We start from the raw sequence: 22,052 nt of genomic DNA on the forward strand, positions 1-22,052 counted from the left end.
GTCCGGTATTTCCGGCGCTACCTCCCCGCCCCAGCCCAGTACCACCAGTGCCTACACCACGCACCAGGCTTCCAGTGCGTTTCCAGAGCCCTGTTCCTCCTCCACGCACTCTTCCTATGGTGCGTGTATCCAGTTCGGTGCCTCCAGTTCCGGCAACACGCACTAAGCCTCCTGTGCGTCTCCAGAGCCCTGTACGCACTGTTCTTTCTCCCCGTACTCTTCCTGATGTGCGTTCCCTCAGCCCGGTGCCACCAGTGCAGGTACCACGCACCAGGCCTATAGTGCGCTTCGAGAGGTCAGTGTGCCCTGTCCCTGCTCCCCGCACTAGCCTTGAAGTGCGTGTCTCCAGTCCGGTGCCTCCAGTTCCGGCACCACGCACCAGGCCTACAGTGCGCCTTATCCGGCCAGAGCCATCCGTCTCCCCAGCGCCATCTGAGCCATCCGTCTCCCCAGCGCCATCTGAGCCATCCGTCTCCATAGCGCCATCTGAGCCATCCGTCTCCATAGCGCCATCTGAGCCATCCGTCTCCCCAGCGCCATCTGAGCCATCCGTCTCCCCAGCGCCATCTGAGCCATCCGTCTCCCCAGCGCCATCTGAGCCATCCGTCTGCCCAGTGCCGTCTGAGCCGCCCGTCTGTCCCGAGCCGTCAGAGCCGTTCGTCAGTCAGGAGCCGCTAGAGCCGTTCGTCAGACAGGATCTGCCAGAGCCGCCAACCAGACAGGATCTGCCAGAGCCGCCAACCAGACAGGATCTGCCAGAGCCGCCAACCAGACAGGATCTGCCAGAGCCGCCAACCAGACAGGATCTGCCAGAGCCGCCAACCAGACAGGATCTGCCAGAGCCGCCAGCCAGACAGGATCTGCCAGAGCCGCCAGTGAGCCATGAGCGTCCAGAGCCGTTAGTGAGCCATGAGCAGCCAGAGCCGTCAGCGAGCCATGAGCAGCCAGAGCCGTCAGCGAGCCATGAGCGTCCAGAGTCGTCAGCCTGCCATGAGCGTCCAGAGTCATCAGCCTGCCATGAGCGTCCAGAGCCGTCAGCCTGCCATGAGCGTCCAGAGCCGTCAGCCTGCCATGAGCGTCCAGAGCCGTCAGCCTGCCATGAGCGTCCAGAGCCGTCAGCCTGCCATGAGCGTCCAGAGCCGTCAGCCTGCCATGAGCGTCCAGAGCCGTCAGCCTGCCATGAGCGTCCAGAGCCGTCAGCCTGCCATGAGCGTCCGGAGCCGTCATTCATCCAGAACTGCCACTCAGTCCAGAGCTGTCTCTCTGTCCGGAGCTGCCCTTCAGTCCGGAGTTGCCCCTCTATCCTGAGCTACCTCTCTATCCTGAGCTACCTCTCTATCCTGAGCTATCCCTCTGTCCTGAGCTACCTCTCTGTCCTGAGCTACCTTGTCCCGGAGCTGTCCTTTATCTTGGTGTTGCCCCTTAAATTAGGTGGGGGAAATAAGAGGGTGGTCATTCTAAGGGGGAGACGTAAGCTGGGATTGACTATGGTGGGGTGGGGACCTCGCCCAGAGCCTGAGCCACCACCGTGGTCAGATGCCCACCCAGACCCTCCCCTGGACTTTTGGTGGTGCGCCCGGAGTACGCACCTTGAGGGGGGGGTTATGTCACGTTCCTGACCTGTTTTCTGTTAGTTTTGTATGTGTTAGTTGGTCAGGACGTGAGTTTGGGTGGGCAGTCTATGTTTTCTGTTTCTATGTTGGTTAATGGGTACCTAATATGGTTCTCAATTAGAGGCAGGTGGTTTTCATCTCCTCTGATTGAGAATCATATTAAGGTAGGTAGTTTCACAGTGTTTGTTTGTGCGTGGTTGTCTCCTGTGTCTGTGTTTGTTTGCACCACACGGGACTGTTTCGTTTGTTCGTTCGGTTATTGTAGTCTGTTCCTGTTTCATGCGTTCTCCACGTTAATTGTAAGTTCGTGTCCAGGTCTGTCTACATCGTTTATTTGTTTTGTAGTTTATCAAGTGTATTTCGTTTCGTCTTCGTCTTGTTTAATAAATCATTATGTCACATAACCACGCTGCATTTTGGTCGAATCACTACTCCTCCTCTTCGAATGAAGAGGAGGAGGAATTTCGTTACAATCGCTCAACGGCATACAGTTAAAGAACAACAGAAACAGGCCAAACATTATGACAGAAAAGTCAGAAGCACTCACCTGAACAAAGGAGACAGAGTGCTTCTCGCTAACAAAGGAGAAAGGGGAAAAAGCAAACTTGCCGACAAGTGGGAAGCTAAGGTGTACACGGTCATTGACAGAAACCTACATACACACACATATATAAGCTGGTGGATGATAAAGGAAACACCAACCTTCTGCTAGCCATCAGCTTTCTGCCGGTAGAAACGCCTAAGGATGATTCACGTGAATCTCAATCAGATGGCGCTGTAGATCCAGAGTATGAGGGTCAGTCAATGAACCTTTCAGGCTTTGATGAAGAGGAAAGCTCTGGAGATATGACCAGTTCATGGATACTCAGTGGAGTAGATGACCCCGCAAATCAGGAATCTTCGGAGAGACAGGAGATAGTCAGAGATGAGATGGAGCAAGAACAGTCAGCGTACAGCTGCAGGGACAGTCCAAATCAAGACCGTCAAGCTCAGCTATCTCTCAATAATGAGACTGCTATTAGCATTCCTGACTATGACAGGGTGGCTGTAGTCCCTGACACAGAACCTTCAGATATTCCTGACTCAATTGCACCAGCTGATTTAGCTAGTGACCAAGACTTACAAAGACCGGGTTCATGTGATTCGCAAGATGTGGTCAGAACACGCACTGGCAGGGTAGTGAAATCTGTAAGTCGTCTTATTGAGACAATGGCTCAGAGACCATTCACTATTTGACCGTTATTTTACCAGGTAAGTTGACTGAGAACACGTTCTCATTTGCAGCAACGACCTGGGGAATAGTTACAGGGGAGAGGAGGGGGATGAATGAGCCAATTATAAACTGGGGATTATTAGGTGACCAAGATGGTTTGATGGCCAGATTGGGAATTTAGCCAGGACACCGGGGTTAACACCCCTACTCTTACGATAAGTGCCATGGGATCTTTAATGACCTCAGAGAGTCAGGACACCCGTTTAACATCCCATCCGAAAGACGGCACCCTACACAGGGCAGTGTCCCCAATCACTGCCCTGGGGCATTGGGATATTTTTTTTAGACCAGAGGAAAGAGTGCCTCCTACTGGCCCTCCAACACCACTTCCAGCAGCATCTGGTCTCCCATCCAGGGACTGACCAGGACCGACCCTGCTTAGCTTCAGAAGCAAGCCAACAGTGGTATGCAGGGTGGTATGCTGCTGGCACTATGGAGGGCTTAGCCACCAAACTAGGAAAGAAGTCCCAGTCTCTTCTAACTCTGTTTTAAAAAAGGTTTTCTTTATTTTTTCTGTTGTTCTGAGGAATATTCACAGATATGTAAAGCCATCTAAGTGATGTGTAGAATGGTGTCAAGGGATAATGTAATGTGAGGACGAGTGTTGTATGATGTACTTGGCAGCGTATTTGTCCAGGAGGTTCTCAGGCCTGATCAACCTTAGATTCCTCTGAATCTGCCTGCAGATAGCTTGTATAGCAGAGACCAAAGATGAGATCTTGGTGTTCACTCGTGCCAGTAGTGACTCAGTAGAGTTTGTTGTCCCTTGTGTTCCATATCTTGTTTGATATGCATTCAGGATGTTGGTGAAATTCAGGAGAGGTGAATGTAACAGGTGTAAAATATACTTTATGTATTTCACCGAAAATCCCTCATATTTATTTGTATTTATTATTTTAAGGTTATTTTAAGATGTATTACATTACTTTCAAGAGTGAATTATTTTATTGTATTTCTTTTCTAAATTGTGTTAATGCTGTGATGTCATCAACAGGAGCCATGATCTTACTCCTCAGTTTGCTCAGTGTGATGAGGAGAGGCAAATATACTTGTACGGAGTCCAGACTGCAGCAGTAACTTTTGCCTTGTATTTGTACCCATTCCATGCAATCATTAAAAGAGAGACAACCGGCTGAATTGTGTTCAGAGCCTTATCTTCCACCTACACCTTACCAGAACACAACGCAGAAAGGCACCGGTGCAGAACCGGTTACACCTGCAGCTGGAGGTTGTTAACATAGCAAAACACACAGATGGCAGTGGTTAACTTGATTGCTTGCTGACATTTATTATAGGCATCGCCAATTGACAATAACCCTAACCCCTATTCTAATCCTAACCCTGGCCCCAAACCTGAACCCTATTCTAACTCTGACCCTGCTAACTGGGAATTAGCTAGCTATGCTAATAGACATGATATTATGCTATCTAGCTGGCTAGCATTTATTTAGGCGGAGCATCCTGCCCTCAACATACTAACCTAGCATATTACTACTTTACTAAAACAACTAATGTTTCTCTCAACAAAAAGCTTATTTCTCTCTTTTTTTGTACAAATTTGTTTAAATCCCTGTTAGTTAGCAATGATCCTTTGCCAAAACAATCCAAACAATCCACTTTGACACCTTGTGCTGGGGACAATAAAAGGCTGCTCTAAAATGTGCAGTTTTGTCACAACACAACGCCACAGATGTGTCAAGTTTTGAGGGAGTATGCAATTGCCATGCTGACTGCAGGAAAGTCCACCAAAGCTTTTGCCAGAGAATTGACTGTTAATTTCTCTACCATAAGCCGCCTCCAACGTCGTTTTAGAGAATTTGGCAGTACGTCCAACCGGCCTTACAACCACAGACCACGTGTAACCACGCCAGCCCAGGACGTCCACATCTGGCTTCTTCACCTGACGGATCCTCTGAAACCAGCCACCCTGACAGCTGATGAAACTGAGGAGTATTTCTGTCTGTAATAAAGCCCTTTTGTGGGGAAAAACTCATTCTGATTGGCTTGGCCTGGCTCCCATGTGGCTGCGCACTTGCCCTCCCAGTCCCATCCATGGCTGCACCCCTGCTCTCCCAGTCCCAGCCATGGTTGCGCCCCTGCCCAGTCCTGTGAAATCCATAGATTTTGGCCTAATGAATTTAATTCAGTTGACTGATTTCCTTATATGAAATGTAACTCAGAAAAATCTTTAATTGTTGCTAGTGGTGTTTATATTTTGGTTCAGTATAGTTAACGTTAGCGAACTCGGCAATCTATACGGGGATGACTGTTTCAATGCCAATGGCCTGCTGCGATGCCCACTATATAGCGCTTTTCAGATCTATTCATATATTTAGCTACGGCAGATAGCTAGATCGGTGATGAGATAATCATTCAGTATGTAAACTAGCGGGCTTGGCCACCAATTAAATGGCTGGTCTTACCTTAACCTTGATCAGCATTTTGACTGTCGCATAAAATACGCTTTAAATCGATGTAAAAAATACCTAATCCACACTTAGTGTGGTACTGTCAAATTGAGCAAACCAGATTGTTCAATCTTTTTGATTCAACTTTATTTCCTGTGTAAGTCACTATTCCGTCCGTCCATCGTGTTTTGTGAGACATAGGTTCCGCTTTGCAGACTACTTTATGGGGAAAAGATGTGACTATTACAATTTTTACTTTTAAAACCCATAAAAATTCAAGGATGTTTTCAGACCAGGAAATACCAAAACTGATGATGTTGGTAAGTTTTTAGGTCTATAATTATCGCTCCTTGACCTCTCACAGGTGTTCAGAATTAAGATGATTAGGATCAATTGGTCCATAAATATTTCTAGTTTGTAGGCACTCCTAGATCATTCAGTCATGTCTCTCCTTTGGCAATGTGCAATTGTTTTGGCTGTTGTAGCAGCAAGCGCTGCCAATGAAGGTACGTCTAATAATGAACGCATAATATGATTATGTAGCGCTGATACCATGTTAACTTGAATAGGCTACTTATCTCATGCTGACCGCCTAACAGACTAGCCAAGTTGTGGTGTTGGCTCTTGAGATGTGAATGATGACATTATCAAATTTATATTTTTAGATTTTAATGTGGATTGTGAGAAACACTCCATTAAAGTGACATGGAAGGTCAGTCCAGAGTTGGTTGAAAATGCTGCCCGTCTTTTCCTTGGACACTGTGTTCCGTCCACATTTTCTGTTCTTCCCACGGGAGAAGGGATGGTGACATTCCACTACAACCTCAATGGCTGTGCCATCAAGAAACGGGTAATGTCTAACTCTTGACCCAATGTATGCCATTTTGGATCCTGCGACGACTAATGCTTCTCCTTCTATTCCCCAGGTGACTGGCAAAAAACACATCTATTCAACCAACCTGACTTACAGACCTAACCGAAAGCCCAAACCTGCTGCTATTAGTCACCATATTAAGTGTGTTTACATAAGGTAACCATCTATGCCAGGGGTACTCAACTCTTACCCTAAGAGGTCTGGCGCCTGCTGTCTTTCGGTTCTACTTTATCATTAATTGCACACACCTGGTGTCCCAGGTCTAAATCAGTCCCTGATTTAGAGGGGAATGATTTTTAAAAAATGCAGTGGATGTGTTGCCTTTTAGGGCTCTATTGGGTGTACTGTAGCTATGGTGTTGGAATCAAATCTTCCTTTGCCACCTTCATTATTAAACTAAACATTCCCCCTTGTATGTAGACCTGAGGGATGGATTCCCCCATTCCTTATCCCTGCCTATGGTAGTGCTGAGGGTCATGGAGGATTGGTTTTCCACATGGCACTCCTCAATGGTGAGTGACTCATACAACAACAATTATTGTAAGAATATGTTCAGTCAACTTACCTGGTAAAGAAATTCCTAGCAGAGGACACTGCCCAAAGCTAGTTGAAACCTGTGGCTGTACAGTACGTATGAGCATTGCGCCCCTTCCCCCCTCTGTTGCATGTAGAAGACCTTACTGGTCTGGCTAAGACCAGCCTGTTTCCCCTGGGCTCTTTCATCCCCATCTGGGCAGCAGTGGATCAGAAGGACCATCAGCCCTTGCTGCTGCTCTTGGAGGAGTGTGTGGCGGCCACAACACCAGAACTGCACTCTGCGAGCCTGGTGTACCCCATCATCACCAACAAGGGGTATGTACCAGACCTGGCTATGGCCATGTAGGGTGCACATTTTGGTTTTTGACTGCCTAGCGCTACACAGCCTACTCAAATGACCAACTCGTCATCAAGCTTTGATTATTTGAATCTGCTGTGTAGTGCTAGGGCGAAACCCAAAATGTGCACGGGGGGAATTCATCCCATTAAAGTATTGAATACATTTTAAAGTTGGCTTATTTGCTGGATGGAAGTTCTGTTTGTCTGCTCATTGCACAATGCATTTTCAGTTGCCTTGCAGATGGGAAGACTGGGAACTCCAGGTTCCTGCCTAGGTACCACTCGTCTGCTATTCTGCTTTACCTGCAGTCCTTCAAGTTTGCCCTAGGCGAGGAAGTGAGTGGACCACAAGTTCTCGGTATGACTGGGTTGTTTTCATACTGTAGCTCTTGACTGTTCTCTTATTTCACCCCAGGTGTATATTCATTGTAAGCTTGTTGCATGGGACCCTGAGGTTTTTGATATAGAAAAGAAGGCCTGCCACTACATTAAAGAGACTGGAGAGTAAGTATTGGTCACATTCTTTAACATTGGACCATAATGACGTTAGTGCCAATGCAACAGCCAACTTTTTTTATTCATAGATGGGAGCTGCTGGACGACCCGTCTCAAAGTGACCTCTGCAAGTGCTGTGACTCGAGTTGCAAGCCTCGGTTGAAGAGGGGTGTGGATTCAGGTATTTTGAGGCGCTTCATTTCAAGCCTGAATAAACAGTAGTTCCATATTCATTTGAGCTGATCACTCTTGAGTTTCTGATGGGAATGCAGCTTGAAGTAATTTATAAATACTTTTTTCTCAGAACCCCAGGGCCTGGTTCAAAACTCTGTTCTTGGACCGCTCACAATAGTGGAAAACTCTGAAACCCAGATCCCCAGTGAATTTGTAAAATATCCTACTGTAGAACAAGGTTGGTGCTTTTGGCATTGAAGACTATAGTTTACACTTGGCTTTTAATTGTATCAGCTTTGATGCCAAATGAACTTGAACCTGTAATTGACTCATCTGTCATTGCAATGAGATGCATGTTACTAACAATTCTTCAACCTGTTACAGGGATGGCTGTCTTTTCTGTCTCCACAGCCATCTAATTGTTGGTGGCCTGAAGGGTGCATCACTTTCCAGTACATTTAGAGAAGTGGTGGAAATTACACCCCCCCCCAGTATGGTCCTTTGACTTTAGCACGTTTCAATAAAATGAGTACTTTACAATGGTTTTTGTCTCTAATGATTGTCGGTTGTCAAAATGCTATGATCCTGATGAGATGTACCCTAAATCCAGTAGTGCGGAGCCGGTATCTACACAAAATAGCCTAGAGGTGACCATCTGGTTGTAAGAAGATGATCACAATGTGAGTGCTCAGTGTTTTGCGACTGTTCTGGACTACCCAGTGTCCTGTTTACTCTTGAACTGTAACACTTTCTTCTCTTGGCATAATTAGTTTGCTAATGATAGTCACAGCAGGTGTTCATGCAATGGTAAAGCTATTTGAAAGATTGTCATAAGTGAACCTATACTTATTCAGCAGTAGCCCACCCCAAGATCAAATTGACAAGCCAAGTTTAGAGATTGTAGCTGGCTGATTGCCATGCTTAGGTAACAATCCAGGAAAATGGCTGTAGTTTACATTTTAGTTTAAATATATTTTTTTAGGAAAGTGCCCATCAGGGGAATTTACCCCAAAGATTATGCCTTGGTTGCAGTGTCTTTCATACCTCACCTGCAAAAATGTCTACCTTTCTCACAGTTAAACTAGATTATCATTTGCATAAGGCAAGATTTAAAATCCCAGCAGTTCAAGAGCAAACTGTTCATCACTTTAACATTTTTGTCACATTGACATGTAACTGATAAAACATTTCATAACACCGGCATTTCCCCTCTGACAGGTCACAAATGAATCACACCCCAGTTAAATTTCAGCATAGCTCATGAGCCCAGTACTTGCACTGTATCCGGTAACAGAAGAACTCCTTACAGAACAAGCGTCACAGGTTGCTTTTATTTTTTTGCCTTGTCCGCCAGGAACCTCTTGTGGGGTGTAGCTGACTTGGCCTTTTCCTTGGCCTGGTGGGCGACTCCAATATGGCTGCTGTTTGTTGGAGACCTGGTACTTTGAAACAGGAACGCATGACTATTGGTTCAATAATAATGGGCTCCCGAGTGGCGCAAGGCACTGCGTTTCAGTGCTAGAGGCGTCACTACAGACCCTGGTTTGACCGGCCGTGATTGGGAGTCCCATAGGGCGGCGCACGAGTGGCCCAGCATTGTTAGGGTTTGGCCGGGGTAGGCGGTCATTGTAAATAAGAATTTGTTCTTTACTGACTTGCCTAGTTAAATAAAATACACTATGCTACTATTTTTCCTAAAATGTGTGCTGACGTTTCCCTTTCTTACCAAGATTTGGAGGAAGGTCACTGGAGACCTGTGGGGTGGAAGTTGTGTCGGAGGTTGTTGATGTGGCAGGGGTAGAGGTCATGGTGGGTGTGAAGCCTACAGCTCGAGCCAGACTGGTTGCTTGTGGGATATACGGATGGATAATCCTGGGTGCTGCTTCATAAAACCGTTAAAACCAGTCTATGCCTGCCAACTGCCTTTCCTTATTCAATGTGTTTTGGATTCCCATCCTCTCCGGCCAGGTCAAAGGCAACTTTTCAGACATCCCAGGGCTCTTTCCATTTTTGGGGTATGACTCACCAGGTCTCATTCTAAAGAACCAGTGAAGACTGGTTACCCACTCAAATGGTTTTGACCTGCTTGTCTCAGTGGCGCCTCAGGGTTTTGGGTGGCACATTATAAGCCCGTGCAGCTGTCTTAATGCCCCTCCTCAATTTCAATAGCATTCAGGGCACAACGAAGCGCCTCTTCGCCATAGCCTCCACAATCAGATATTTTCTTGTTAACTCATCTAAAAACAAAATTATCTTAGGAATGGTGGAGAACTGACACGTAATCTAATTCCTATTCTGAACCTAGCCTAACCGTAAACACTATTCTGACACTAACCCCTATTCATATGCCATTTAGCATATGCTTTTATCCTAACCCTGGCTCCTATTCTAATTTTGACTCCTAATCCTGCTAACTGGGGGATTAGCTGACTATGATAATAGACATATTATGCTAACTAGCTGGCTAGCATTTATTTCACCTCAGACTTTCTGCTAGTGAGGTTGCTAGCTAGCTAACTTGGCTAGTCAGTGCCTAAATTACAGCTAGAAACAAATGATCAATCATAAAGAGGAGAGATATCTTGCCGCATTGGTGTGGCAGACGGATTCCTGCCTTCAACATACTAACCTAACATATTACTACTTTACTAAAAAAACTATCAAAATGTTTCTCTCTAAACAAATGGATGATTTATCTTAAGGCTTCCTTACATGTATATATAAAAACAAAATGTATCTAACTTCATTGGATTATATCTACAACTTTTTCTAAATTATTAATAATTAAATACATTTAACTCAAAATTGTTTTGATGGCATGACTTCAAAAATGTTGAAACAGAGGACATTTGTAGTTGATCAAGACTAGCGGCAGCCAGAGAAACTGTTGATTTTTTTGTTGTGAGAATTACAGGGGGTGTCACGTTCCTGACCTGTTTTCTGTTAGTTTTGTATGTGTTAGTTGGTCAGGACGTGAGTTTGGGTGGGCAGTCTATGTTTTGTGTTTCTATGTTGGTTTAATGGGTACCTGATATGGTTCTCAATTAGAGGCAGGTGGTTTTCATCTCCTCTGATTGAGAATCATATTAAGGTAGGTGGTGTCACATTGTTTGTCTGTGGGTGGTTGTCTCCTGTGTCAGTGTCTGTTACGCCACACGGGACTGTTTCGGTTTGTTTGTTCGTTCGGTTTATGTAGTCTGTTCCTGTTTCATGCGTTCTTCGTGTCATGTAAGTTCTTATGTTCAGGTGCGTCTACGTCGTTTGTTGTTTTGTAGTTTGTTAAAGTGTTTTCGTGTTTTTCGTCTTTACTTTAATAAATCATGTCATATCACGACGCTGCATTTTGGTTCAATCCCTGCTCCTCCTCTTCAGATGAAGAGGAATATCGTTACAGAACCACCCACCAAATCAGAACCAAGCAGCGTATGTTCGAGCAGTGGAATACACAGGACTACTGGACTTGGGAGGACGAGCTGGATGGAAAAGGACCTTGGGCTCAACCAGGAGAATATCGCCGCCCCAAAGCTGAGCTGGAGGCAGCGAAAGCAGAGAGGCGGCGATATGAGGAGGCAGCAAGGAAGCAAGGCTGGAAGCCGGAGAATCAAGCCCAAAACCGCAGATATGAAGGTACGCGGCTAGCAAGGAAGCCCGAGAAGAAACCCCAAAAATTTCTTGGGGGGGGCTAAGAGGTAGTGGGCCAAGGGCAGGTAGGAGACCTGCGCCCACTTCCCAGGCTAACCGTGGAGAGCGGGAGTACGGGCAGAAACCGTGTTACGCAGTAGAGCGCACGGTGTCTCCTGTACGTGTGCATAGCCCGGTGCGGGTTATTCCACCTCCCCGCACTGGTCGGGCGACGGGGAGTATTCAACCAGGTAAGGTTGGGCAGGCTCGATGCTCAAGGGAGCCAGTACGCCTGCACGGTCCGGTATTTCCGGCGCCACCTTCCCGCCCCAGCCCAGTACCACCAGTGCCTACACCACGCACCAGGCTTCCAGTGCGTTTCCAGAGCCCTGTTCCTCCTCCACGCACTCTCCCTATGGTGCGTGTCTCCAGCTCAGTGCCTCCAGTTCCGGCACCACGCACTAAGCCTCCTGTGCGTCTCCAGAGCCCTGTACGCACTGTTCCTTCTCCCCGTACTCGTCCTGATGTGCGTGCCCTCAGCCCGGTGCCACCAGTGCCGGTACCACGCACCAGGCCTATAGTGCGCTTCGAGAGGTCAGTGTGCCCTGTCCCTGCTCCCCGCACTAGCCTTGAAGTGCGTGTCTCCAGTCCGGTGCCTCCAGTTCCGGCACCACGCACCAGGCCTACAGTGCGCCTCAGTCGGCTAGAGTCTGTAGTCTGCCCAACGCCGTCTGAGCCATCCGTCTCCCCAGCGCCATCTGAGCCATCCGTCTCCCCAGCGCCATCTGAGCCATCCGTCTCCCCAGCGCCATCTGAGCCATCCGTCTCCCCAGCGCCATCTGAGCCATCCGTCTGCCCACTGCCGTCTGAGCCATCCGTCTGCCCAGTGCCGTCTGAGCCATCCGTCTCTCCCGAGCCATTAGAGCCGCCCGTCTGTCCCGAGCCGTCAGAGCCGTTCGTCAGTCAGGAGCCGCTAGAGCCATTCGTCAGTCAGGATCTGCCAGAGCCGCCAACCAGACAGGATCTGCCAGAGCCGCCAACCAGACAGGATCTGCCAGAGCCGCCAACCAGACAGGATCTGCCAGAGCCGTCAGCGAGCCATGAGCAGCCAGAGCCGTCAGCGAGCCATGAGCAGCCAGAGCCGTCAGCGAGCCATGAGCAGCCAGAGCCGTCAGCGAGCCATGAGCAGCCAGAGCCGTCAGCGAGCCATGAGCGTCCAGAGCCGTCAGCCAGCCATGAGCGTCCAGAGCCGTCAGCCAGCCATGAGCGTCCAGAGCCGTCAGCCAGCCATGAGCTGCCCCTTAGCTTAGAGCTGCTATTTATCCAGAACTGCCCCTCAGTCCAGAGCTGTCTCTCTGTCCGGAGCTGCCCTTCAGTCCGGAGTTGCCCCTCTATCCTGAGCTACCTCTCTATCCTGAGCTATCCCTCTGTCCTGAGCTACCTCTCTGTCCTGAGCTACTTTGTCCCGGAGCTGTCCTTTATCTTGGTGTTGCCCCTTAAATTAGGTGGGTGGAGTAAGAGGGTGGTCATTCTGAGGGGGAGATGTAAGCTGGGATTGACTATGGTGGGGTGGGGACCTCGCCCAGAGCCTGAGCCACCACCGTGGTCAGATGCCCACCCAGACCCTCCCCTAGACTTTGTGCTGGTGCGCCCGGAGTTCGCACCTTGAGGGGGGGGGTTATGTCACGTTCCTGACCTGTTTTCTGTTAGTTTTGTATGTGTTAGTTGGTCAGGACGTGAGTTTGGGTGGGCAGTCTATGTTTTGTGTTTCTATGTTGGTTTAATGGGTACCTGATATGGTTCTCAATTAGAGGCAGGTGGTTTTCATCTCCTCTGATTGAGAATCATATTAAGGTAGGTGGTGTCACATTGTTTGTTTGTGGGTGGTTGTCTCCTGTGTCAGTGTCTGTTACGCCACACGGGACTGTTTCGGTTTGTTTGTTCGTTCGGTTTATGTAGTCTGTTCCTGTTTCATGCGTTCTTCGTGTCATGTAAGTTCTTATGTTCAGGTGCGTCTACGTCGTTTGTTGTTTTGTAGTTTGTTAAAGTGTTTTCGTCTTTACTTTAATAAATCATGTCATATCACGACGCTGCATTTTGGTTCAATCCCTGCTCCTCCTCTTCGGAGGAAGAGGAATATCGTTACAGGGGGGAGGGCACGTCTTACCCCAGGGTGCGTCTCGCCCCATAGTACCCTATATCCCAATGAATTTGATGGTAAATTTACAACACTTCTAAGCGATGAATAAGAAATGGGAAAGTTCCAATTCCAAACAAGCTTAATTACTAGTGGGAAACTTGTCTATCATCCTGAGCTCCCACATGCTGACCTCTGACGTCATCTACTACGAAAAATACCTCGATAATTGCATTTTCTTCAGTTAAATGCAACAACAAAACATTATTTATAAAAAGCCATCTATTAATATGGTTTTTGAACACTATAGTTTGTTTACAAGCATGATAGCTGTATTTTTAGTTTATTGTTTATGCAGCTTGTTGGCCAATTGGCGTTTCTCAACGAGTTCAATGCATCCAACTAGTTACGACTTCATAACTGGTAAATTCACATCTCCCACTTGGTTACAAACTCGGGATAAGTATCTGATAATCAATTGCAAGACTGGAATGTGTTCATTCTAATGATTTCCAGATCAGTGAGTGATTGCCTGTGTGAAAGGTGTAAAATATACTTTATGTATTTCACCAAAAATCCCTCATATTTAAGGTTATTTTAAGATGTATTACATTACTTTTTTTGGACTGATAATAATCCCCTCACATACATAATGACGAAACCAAAACCCCACGCCTGTGAGCAACGATGGGTAGCCAAATTGGCGCCCTACTCATTCGATCTGAAGCACATAGCAGATACAAAGAACGTTGTGGCTGATGCCCCCAGTAGGGACCAATTTGCCAAGTTAGTTAGTCACAGGTTGATCAGTGAGAACTATGTCAGTCTGCTTGCTGAAGCCGATGCTATAGGAGAAGATGGGATTCAAGATGTGTTTCGCTTGAAGGTCCAGAGTCATATAGTGAAAAAACAAGCAGAGACAATCTCTAGAAATCAGTCTGACAGCTGTCCTTTAACCTGTGGCTCTGCAGTAGTGAAAGCGAACTGTGAAGTCTATGATCAGTGTGATGTAGCGACCGAAGCTCGAGCAGTACAGTTAGTGCAGTCTGTGCAACAACTCATATCTCCAAGCCAAGACTCCATTCCTGCGATCTCTTTTGAGGAGCTTCAGCGGAGTCAAGAACTTGATCCTACGATTTCTAAGGCTATCCTGTTTGTCAACCGCAAAAGACGTACTTCAAGACGAGAGAGGGATGGATTTGATTCACAAACCCTTGCTCTCGCCAAGCAGGGGGAAAGGCTCAGGGTCCAAGATGGAGTGCTTTACAGGGCGACAAAGGATCCCCTGAGCAAACAAAAGAGACATCAGTATGTGATGCCCAAAAATATGAAGGAGAAAGCATTGAGTGGTGTGCATGACCATGCTGGCCACCAAGGGCAAGCTAGAACTCTTCATTTTGGCAAGGCAGCATTTCTTCTGGCCCAAGATGGAGCATGATGTGAAGGAGTATGTCAAGTGCTGTCGGAGATGCATCCTGGCTAAGTCTCCTGAGCCGTCTGCTCGACCTCCCCTCGAAAGCATCAGAACCTCTGCGCCTATGGAGTTAGTATGTCTCGACTTTTGGAGTGCTGAGGACAACAAGCAACGCTCAGTGGATGTATTGGTTCTGACAGATCACTTCACCAAGTTGGCTCACGCCTTTCCATGCTCAAATCAAACGGCAAAGCCAATTTTGAAAGTGAGCTAATCACAGAACTTCTCAAGCTCTCTGGTGTCACCAAGTCACACACAACTGCGTATCATCCCATGGGGAATGGGGGAACGGAAAGGTTCAATCGAATTCTGGGAAATATGCTTCGCTCACTCCCTCTAAAAGCTAAAGAGAAATGGCCACAGCGGATACAAACTCTAACGTTTGCCTACAATGCTACTGTTCACGAAACCACTGGCTATGCTCCATTCCAGCTCATGTTTGGTCGCGTTCCGAGACTCCCTGTTGATGTAATGTTCAAGCAAGTTTTGAGGGATCCTGTGGTTGTTGACTATAGTAGTTATGTCAAAACACTGATGTCCTATCTTCATTAAGCAGCGAGCATCGCTCAACGGCATACAGTTAAAGAACAACAGAAACAGGCCAAACATTATGACAGAAAAGTCAGAAGCACTCACCTGAACAAAGGAGACAGAGTGCTTCTCGCTAACAAAGGAGAAAGGGGAAAAAGCAAACTTGCCGACAAGTGGGAAGCTAAGGTGTACACGGTCATTGACAGAAACCTACATACACACACATATATAAGCTGGTGGATGATAAAGGAAACACCAACCTTCTGCTAGCCATCAGCTTTCTGCCGGTAGAAACGCCTAAGGATGATTCACGTGAATCTCAATCAGATGGCGCTGTAGATCCAGAGTATGAGGGTCAGTCAATGAACCTTTCAGGCTTTGATGAAGAGGAAAGCTCTGGAGATATGACCAGTTCATGGATACTCAGTGGAGTAGATGACCCCGCAAATCAGGAATCTTCGGAGAGACAGGAGATAGTCAGAGATGAGATGGAGCAAGAACAGGCAGCGTACAGCTGCAGGGACAGTCCAAATCAAGACCGTCAAGCTCAGCTATCTCTCAATAATGAGACTGCTATTAGCATTCCTGACTATGACAGGGTGGCTGTAGTCCCTGACACAGAACCTTCAGATATTCCTGACTCAATTGCACCAGCTGATTTAGCTAGTGACCAAGACTTACAAAGACCGGGTTCATGTGATTCGCAAGATGTGGTCAGAACACGCACTGGCAGGGTAGTGAAATCTGTAAGTCGTCTTATTGAGACAATGGCTCAGAGACCATTCACTATGGAGGGCTTAGCCACCAAACTAGGAAAGAAGTCCCAGTCTCTTCTAACTCTGTTTTAAAAAAGGTTTTCTTTATTTTTTCTGTTGTTCTGAGGAATATTCACAGATATGTAAAGCCATCTAAGTGATGTGTAGAATGGTGTCAAGGGATAATGTAATGTGAGGACGAGTGTTGTATGATGTACTTGGCAGCGTATTTGTCCAGGAGGTTCTCAGGCCTGATCAACCTTAGATTCCTCTGAATCTGCCTGCAGATAGCTTGTATAGCAGAGACCAAAGATGAGATCTTGGTGTTCACTCGTGCCAGTAGTGACTCAGTAGAGTTTGTTGTCCCTTGTGTTCCATATCTTGTTTGATATGCATTCAGGATGTTGGTGAAATTCAGGAGGGGTGAATGTAACAGGTGTAAAATATACTTTATGTATTTCACCGAAAATCCCTCATATTTATTTGTATTTATTATTTTAAGGTTATTTTAAGATGTATTACATTACTTTCAAGAGGGAATTATTTTATTGTATTTCTTTTCTAAATTGTCTTAATGCTGTGATGTCATCAACAGGAGCCATGATCTTACTCCTCAGTTTGCTCAGTGTGATGAGGAGAGGCAAATATACTTGTACGGAGTCCAGACTGCAGCAGTAACTTTTGCCTTGTATTTGTACCCATTCCATGCAATCATTAAAAGAGAGACAACCGGCTGAATTGTGTTCAGAGCCTTATCTTCCACCTACACCTTACCAGAACACAACGCAGAAAGGCACCGGTGCAGAACCGGTTACACCTGCAGCTGGAGGTTGTTAACATAGCAAAACACACAGATGGCAGTGGTTAACTTGATTGCTTGCTGACATTTATTATAGGCATCGCCAATTGACAATAACCCTAACCCCTATTCTTTTTTTAAATTTCTTTTAAATTTTATTTCACCTTTATTTAACCAGGTAGGCTAGTTGAGAACAAGTTCTCATTTGCAACTGCGACCTGGCCAAGATAAAGCATAGCAGTGTGAACAGACAACACAGAGTTACACATGGAGTAAACAATAAACAAGTCAATAACATGGTAGAAAAAAAAGAGAATCTATATACAATGTGTGCAAAAGGCATGAGGTAGGCAATAAATCGAATAATTACAATTTAGCAGATTAACACTGGAGTGATAAATCATCAGATGATCATGTGCAAGAAGAGATACTGGTGTGCAAAAGAGCAGAAAAGTAAATAAATAAAAGCAGTATGGGGGGTGAGGTAGGTAAATTGGGTGGGTAGTTTACAGATGGACTATGTACAGCTGCAGCGATCGGTTAGCTGCTCGGATAGCAGATTTTTAAAGTTGTTGAGGGAGATAAAAGTCTCCAACTTCAGAGATTTTTGCAATTCGTTCCAGTCGCAGGCAGCAGAGAACTGGAAGGAAAGGCGTCCAAATGCGGTTTTGGCTTTAGGGATGATCAGTGAGATACACCTGCTGGAGCGCGTGCTGCGGGTGGGTGTAGCCATCGTGACCAGTGAACTGAGATAAGGCAGCACTTTACCTAGCATAGCCTTGTAGATGACCCTGGAGCCAGTGGGTCTGACGACGAACATGTAGCGAGGGCCAGCCGACTAGGGCATACAGGTCGCAGTGGTGGGTCGTATAAGGTGCTTTAGTAACAAAACGAATGGCACTGTGATAAACTGCATCCAGTTTGCTGAGTAGAGTATTGGAAGCTATTTTGTAGATGACATCGCCGAAGTCGAGGATCGGTAGGATAGTCAGTTTTACTAGGGTAAGTTTGGCGGCGTGAGTGAAGGAGGCTTTGTTGCGGAATAGAAAGCCGATTCTTGATTTGATTTTGGATTGGAGATGTTTGATATGAGTCTGGAAGGAGAGTTTGCAGTCTAGCCAGACACCTAGGTACTTATAGATGTCCACATATTCTAGGTCGGAACCGTCCAGGGTGGTGATGCTAGTCGGGCGTGCGGGTGCAGGCAGCGAACGGTTGAAAAGCATGCATTTGGTTTTACTAGCGTTTAAGAGCAGTTGGAGGCCACGGAAGGAGTGTTGTATGGCATTGAAGCTCGTTTGGAGGTTAGATAGCACAGTGTCCAAGGAAGGGCCGGAAGTATATAGAATGGTGTCGTCTGCGTAGAGGTGGATCAGGGAATCGCCCGCAGCAAGAGCAACATCATTGATGTATACAGAGAAAAGAGTCGGCCCGAGAATTGAACCCTGTGGTACCCCCATAGAGACTGCCAGAGGACCGGACAACATGCCCTCCGATTTGACACACTGAACTCTGTCTGCAAAGTAGTTGGTGAACCAGGCAAGGCAGTCATTAGAAAAACCGAGGCTACTGAGTCTGCCGATAAGAATATGGTGATTGACAGAGTCGAAAGCCTTGGCCAGGTCGATGAAGACGGCTGCACAGTAATGTCTTTTATCGATGGCGGTTATGATATCGTTTAGTACCTTGAGCGTGGCTGAGGTGCACCCGTGACCGGCTCGGAAACCGGATTGCACAGCGGAGAAGGTACGGTGGGATTCGAGATGGTCAGTGATCTGTTTGTTGACTTGGCTTTCGAAGACCTTAGATAGGCAGGGCAGGATGGATATAGGTCTGTAACAGTTTGGGTCCAGGGTGTCTCCCCCTTTGAAGAGGGGGATGACCGCGGCAGCTTTCCAATCCTTGGGGATCTCAGAAGATACGAAGGAGAGGTTGAACAGGCTGGTAATAGGGGGTGCGACAATGGCGGCGGACAGTTTCAGAAATAGGGGGTCCAGATTGTCAAGCCCAGCTGATTTGTATGGGTCCAGGTTTTCCAGCTCTTTCAGAACATCTGCTATCTGGATTTGGGTAAAGGAGAAGCTGGGGAGGCTTGGGCGAGTAGCAGCGGGGGGGGCGGGGCTGTTGGCCAAGGTTGGAGTCGCCAGGAGGAAGGCATGGCCAGCCATTGAGAAATGCTTGTTGAAGTCTTCGATTATCACGGATTTATCGGTGGTGACCGTGTTACCTAGCCTCAGTGCAGTGGGCAGCTGGGAGGAGGTGCTCTTGTTCTCCATGGACTTTACAGTATCCCAGAACTTTTTGGAGTTAGAGCTACAGGATGCAAATTTCTGCTTGAAAAAGCTGGCCTTTGCTTTCCTGACTGACTGCGTGTATTGGTTCCTGACTTCCCTGAACAGTTGCATATCGCGGGGGCTCTTCGATGCTATTGCAGTTCGCCACAGGATGTTTTTGTGCTGGTCGAGGGCAGTCAGGTCTGGAGTGAACCAAGGGCTATATCTGTTCTTGGTTCTGCATTTTTTGAACGGAGCATGCTTGTCTAATATGGTGAGGAAGTAACATTTAAAGAATGACCAGGCATCCTCAACTGACGGGATGAGGTCAATATCCTTCCAGGGTACCCGGGCCAGGTCGATTAGAAAGGCCTGCTCGCAGAAGTGTTTTAGGGAGCGTTTGACAGTGATGAGGGGTGGTCGTTTGACCGCGGACCCGTGGCGGATACAGGCAATGAGGCAGTGATCGCTGAGATCTTGATTGAAGACAGCAGAGGTGTATTTGGAGGGCAGGTTGGTCAGGATAATGTCTATTAGGGTGCCCATGTTTACGGATTTAGGGTTGTACCTGGTGGGTTCCTTGATGATTTGTGTGAGATTGAGGGCATCAAGCTTGGATTGTAGGACTCCCGGGATGTTAAGCATATCCCAGTTTAGGTCACCTAACAGAACAAACTCTGAAGCTAGATGGGGAGCGATCAATTCACAGATGGTGTCCAGGGCACAGCTGGGAGCTGAGGGGGGTCGGTAGCAGGCGGCAACAGTGAGAGACTTATTTCTGGAGAGATTAATTTTTAAAATTAGAAGTTCGAACTGTTTGGGCATAGACCTGGAAAGTATGACAGAACTTTGCAGGCTATCTCTGCAGTAGATTGCAACTCCTCCCCCTTTGGCATTTCTATCTTGACGGAAAGTGTTATAGTTGGGTATGGAAATCTCAGAATTTTTGGTGGCCTTCCTAAGCCAGGATTCGGACACGGCAAGGACATCAGGGTTGGCAGAGTGTGCTAAAGCGGTGAGTAAGGCAAACTTAGGGAGGAGGCTTCTGATGTTGACATGCATGAGGCCAAGGCTTTTTCGATCACAGAAGTCAACAAATGAGGGTGACTGGGGACATGCAGGGCCTGGGTTTACCTCCACATCACCCGAGGAACAGAGGAGTAGTAGGATGAGGGTGCGGCTAAAGGCTATCAAAACTGGTCGCCTAGAGCGTTGGGGACAAAGAATAAAAGGAGCAGATTTATGGGCGTGGTAGAATAGATTCTGGGCATAATGTGCAGACAGGGGTATGGTGGGGCGCGGGTACAGCGGAGGCATTCTAATCCTAACCCTGGCCCCAAACCTGAACCCTATTCTAACTCTGACCCTGCTAACTGGGAATTAGCTAGCTATGCTAATAGACATGATATTATGCTATCTAGCTGGCTAGCATTTATTTAGGTGGAGCATCCTGCCCTCAACATACTAACCTAGCATATTACTACTTTACTAAAACAACTAATGTTTCTCTCAACAAAAAGCTTATTTCTCTCTTTTTTTGTACAAATTTGTTTAAATCCCTGTTAGTTAGCAATGATCCTTTGCCAAAACAATCCAAACAATCCACTTTGACACCTTGTGCTGGGGACAATAAAAGGCTGCTCTAAAATGTGCAGTTTTGTCACAACACAACGCCACAGATGTGTCAAGTTTTGAGGGAGTATGCAATTGCCATGCTGACTGCAGGAAAGTCCACCAAAGCTTTTGCCAGAGAATTGACTGTTAATTTCTCTACCATAAGCCGCCTCCAACGTCGTTTTAGAGAATTTGGCAGTACGTCCAACCGGCCTTACAACCACAGACCACGTGTAACCACGCCAGCCCAGGACGTCCACATCTGGCTTCTTCACCTGACGGATCCTCTGAAACCAGCCACCCTGACAGCTGATGAAACTGAGGAGTATTTCTGTCTGTAATAAAGCCCTTTTGTGGGGAAAAACTCATTCTGATTGGCTTGGCCTGGCTCCCATGTGGCTGCGCACTTGCCCTCCCAGTCCCATCCATGGCTGCACCCCTGCTCTCCCAGTCCCAGCCATGGTTGCGCCCCTGCCCAGTCCTGTGAAATCCATAGATTTTGGCCTAATGAATTTAATTCAGTTGACTGATTTCCTTATATGAAATGTAACTCAGAAAAATCTTTAATTGTTGCTAGTGGTGTTTATATTTTGGTTCAGTATAGTTAACGTTAGCGAACTCGGCAATCTATACGGGGATGACTGTTTCAATGCCAATGGCCTGCTGCGATGCCCACTATATAGCGCTTTTCAGATCTATTCATATATTTAGCTACGGCAGATAGCTAGATCGGTGATGAGATAATCATTCAGTATGTAAACTAGCGGGCTTGGCCACCAATTAAATGGCTGGTCTTACCTTAACCTTGATCAGCATTTTGACTGTCACATAAAATACGCTTTAAATCGATGTAAAAAATACCTAATCCACACTTAGTGTGGTACTGTCAAATTGAGCAAACCAGATTGTTCAATCTTTTTGATTCAACTTTATTTCCTGTGTAAGTCACTATTCCGTCCGTCCATCGTGTTTTGTGAGACATAGGTTCCGCTTTGCAGACTACTTTATGGGGAAAAGATGTGACTATTACAATTTTTACTTTTAAAACCCATAAAAATTCAAGGATGTTTTCAGACCAGGAAATACCAAAACTGATGATGTTGGTAAGTTTTTAGGTCTATAATTATCGCTCCTT

At 46.8% G+C, this 22,052-nt stretch overlaps 1 protein-coding gene across 1 annotated transcript; it reads left to right on the plus strand.

Annotated features, from left to right (window-relative positions):
• The first annotated feature begins 5,646 nt into the window (after positions 1 to 5,646).
• LOC139550411 (zona pellucida sperm-binding protein 3-like) lies at positions 5,647 to 8,253 on the plus strand. Its single transcript, XM_071361289.1, has 10 exons — positions 5,647 to 5,800; positions 5,960 to 6,144; positions 6,221 to 6,324; positions 6,589 to 6,680; positions 6,840 to 7,020; positions 7,275 to 7,380; positions 7,460 to 7,548; positions 7,629 to 7,720; positions 7,844 to 7,951; positions 8,098 to 8,253. Exons 1-10 carry the CDS (start codon positions 5,737 to 5,739, stop codon positions 8,130 to 8,132), a joined length of 1,056 nt encoding a protein of 351 aa, XP_071217390.1. The 5' UTR covers positions 5,647 to 5,736; the 3' UTR covers positions 8,133 to 8,253.
• Positions 8,254 to 22,052: the final 13,799 nt, after the last annotated feature.

The sequence above is a fragment of the Salvelinus alpinus genome, chromosome 23 (assembly GCF_045679555.1).
Source record: "Salvelinus alpinus chromosome 23, SLU_Salpinus.1, whole genome shotgun sequence".
Taxonomy (NCBI): Eukaryota; Metazoa; Chordata; class Actinopteri; order Salmoniformes; family Salmonidae; genus Salvelinus; species Salvelinus alpinus.

Excerpts from the sequence above, each read along its gene's own strand:
- LOC139550411 (XM_071361289.1), top strand. The coding sequence starts at position 5,737 with ATGTCTCTCCTTTGGCAATGTGCAATTGTTTTGGCTGTTGTAGCAGCA. Across the intron at positions 6,325-6,588 it reads ATTAAGTGTGTTTACATAAG|ACCTGAGGGATGGATTCCCC; the intron begins GTAACCATCTAT and ends CCTTGTATGTAG. Across the intron at positions 6,681-6,839 it reads CCACATGGCACTCCTCAATG|AAGACCTTACTGGTCTGGCT; the intron begins GTGAGTGACTCA and ends TGTTGCATGTAG.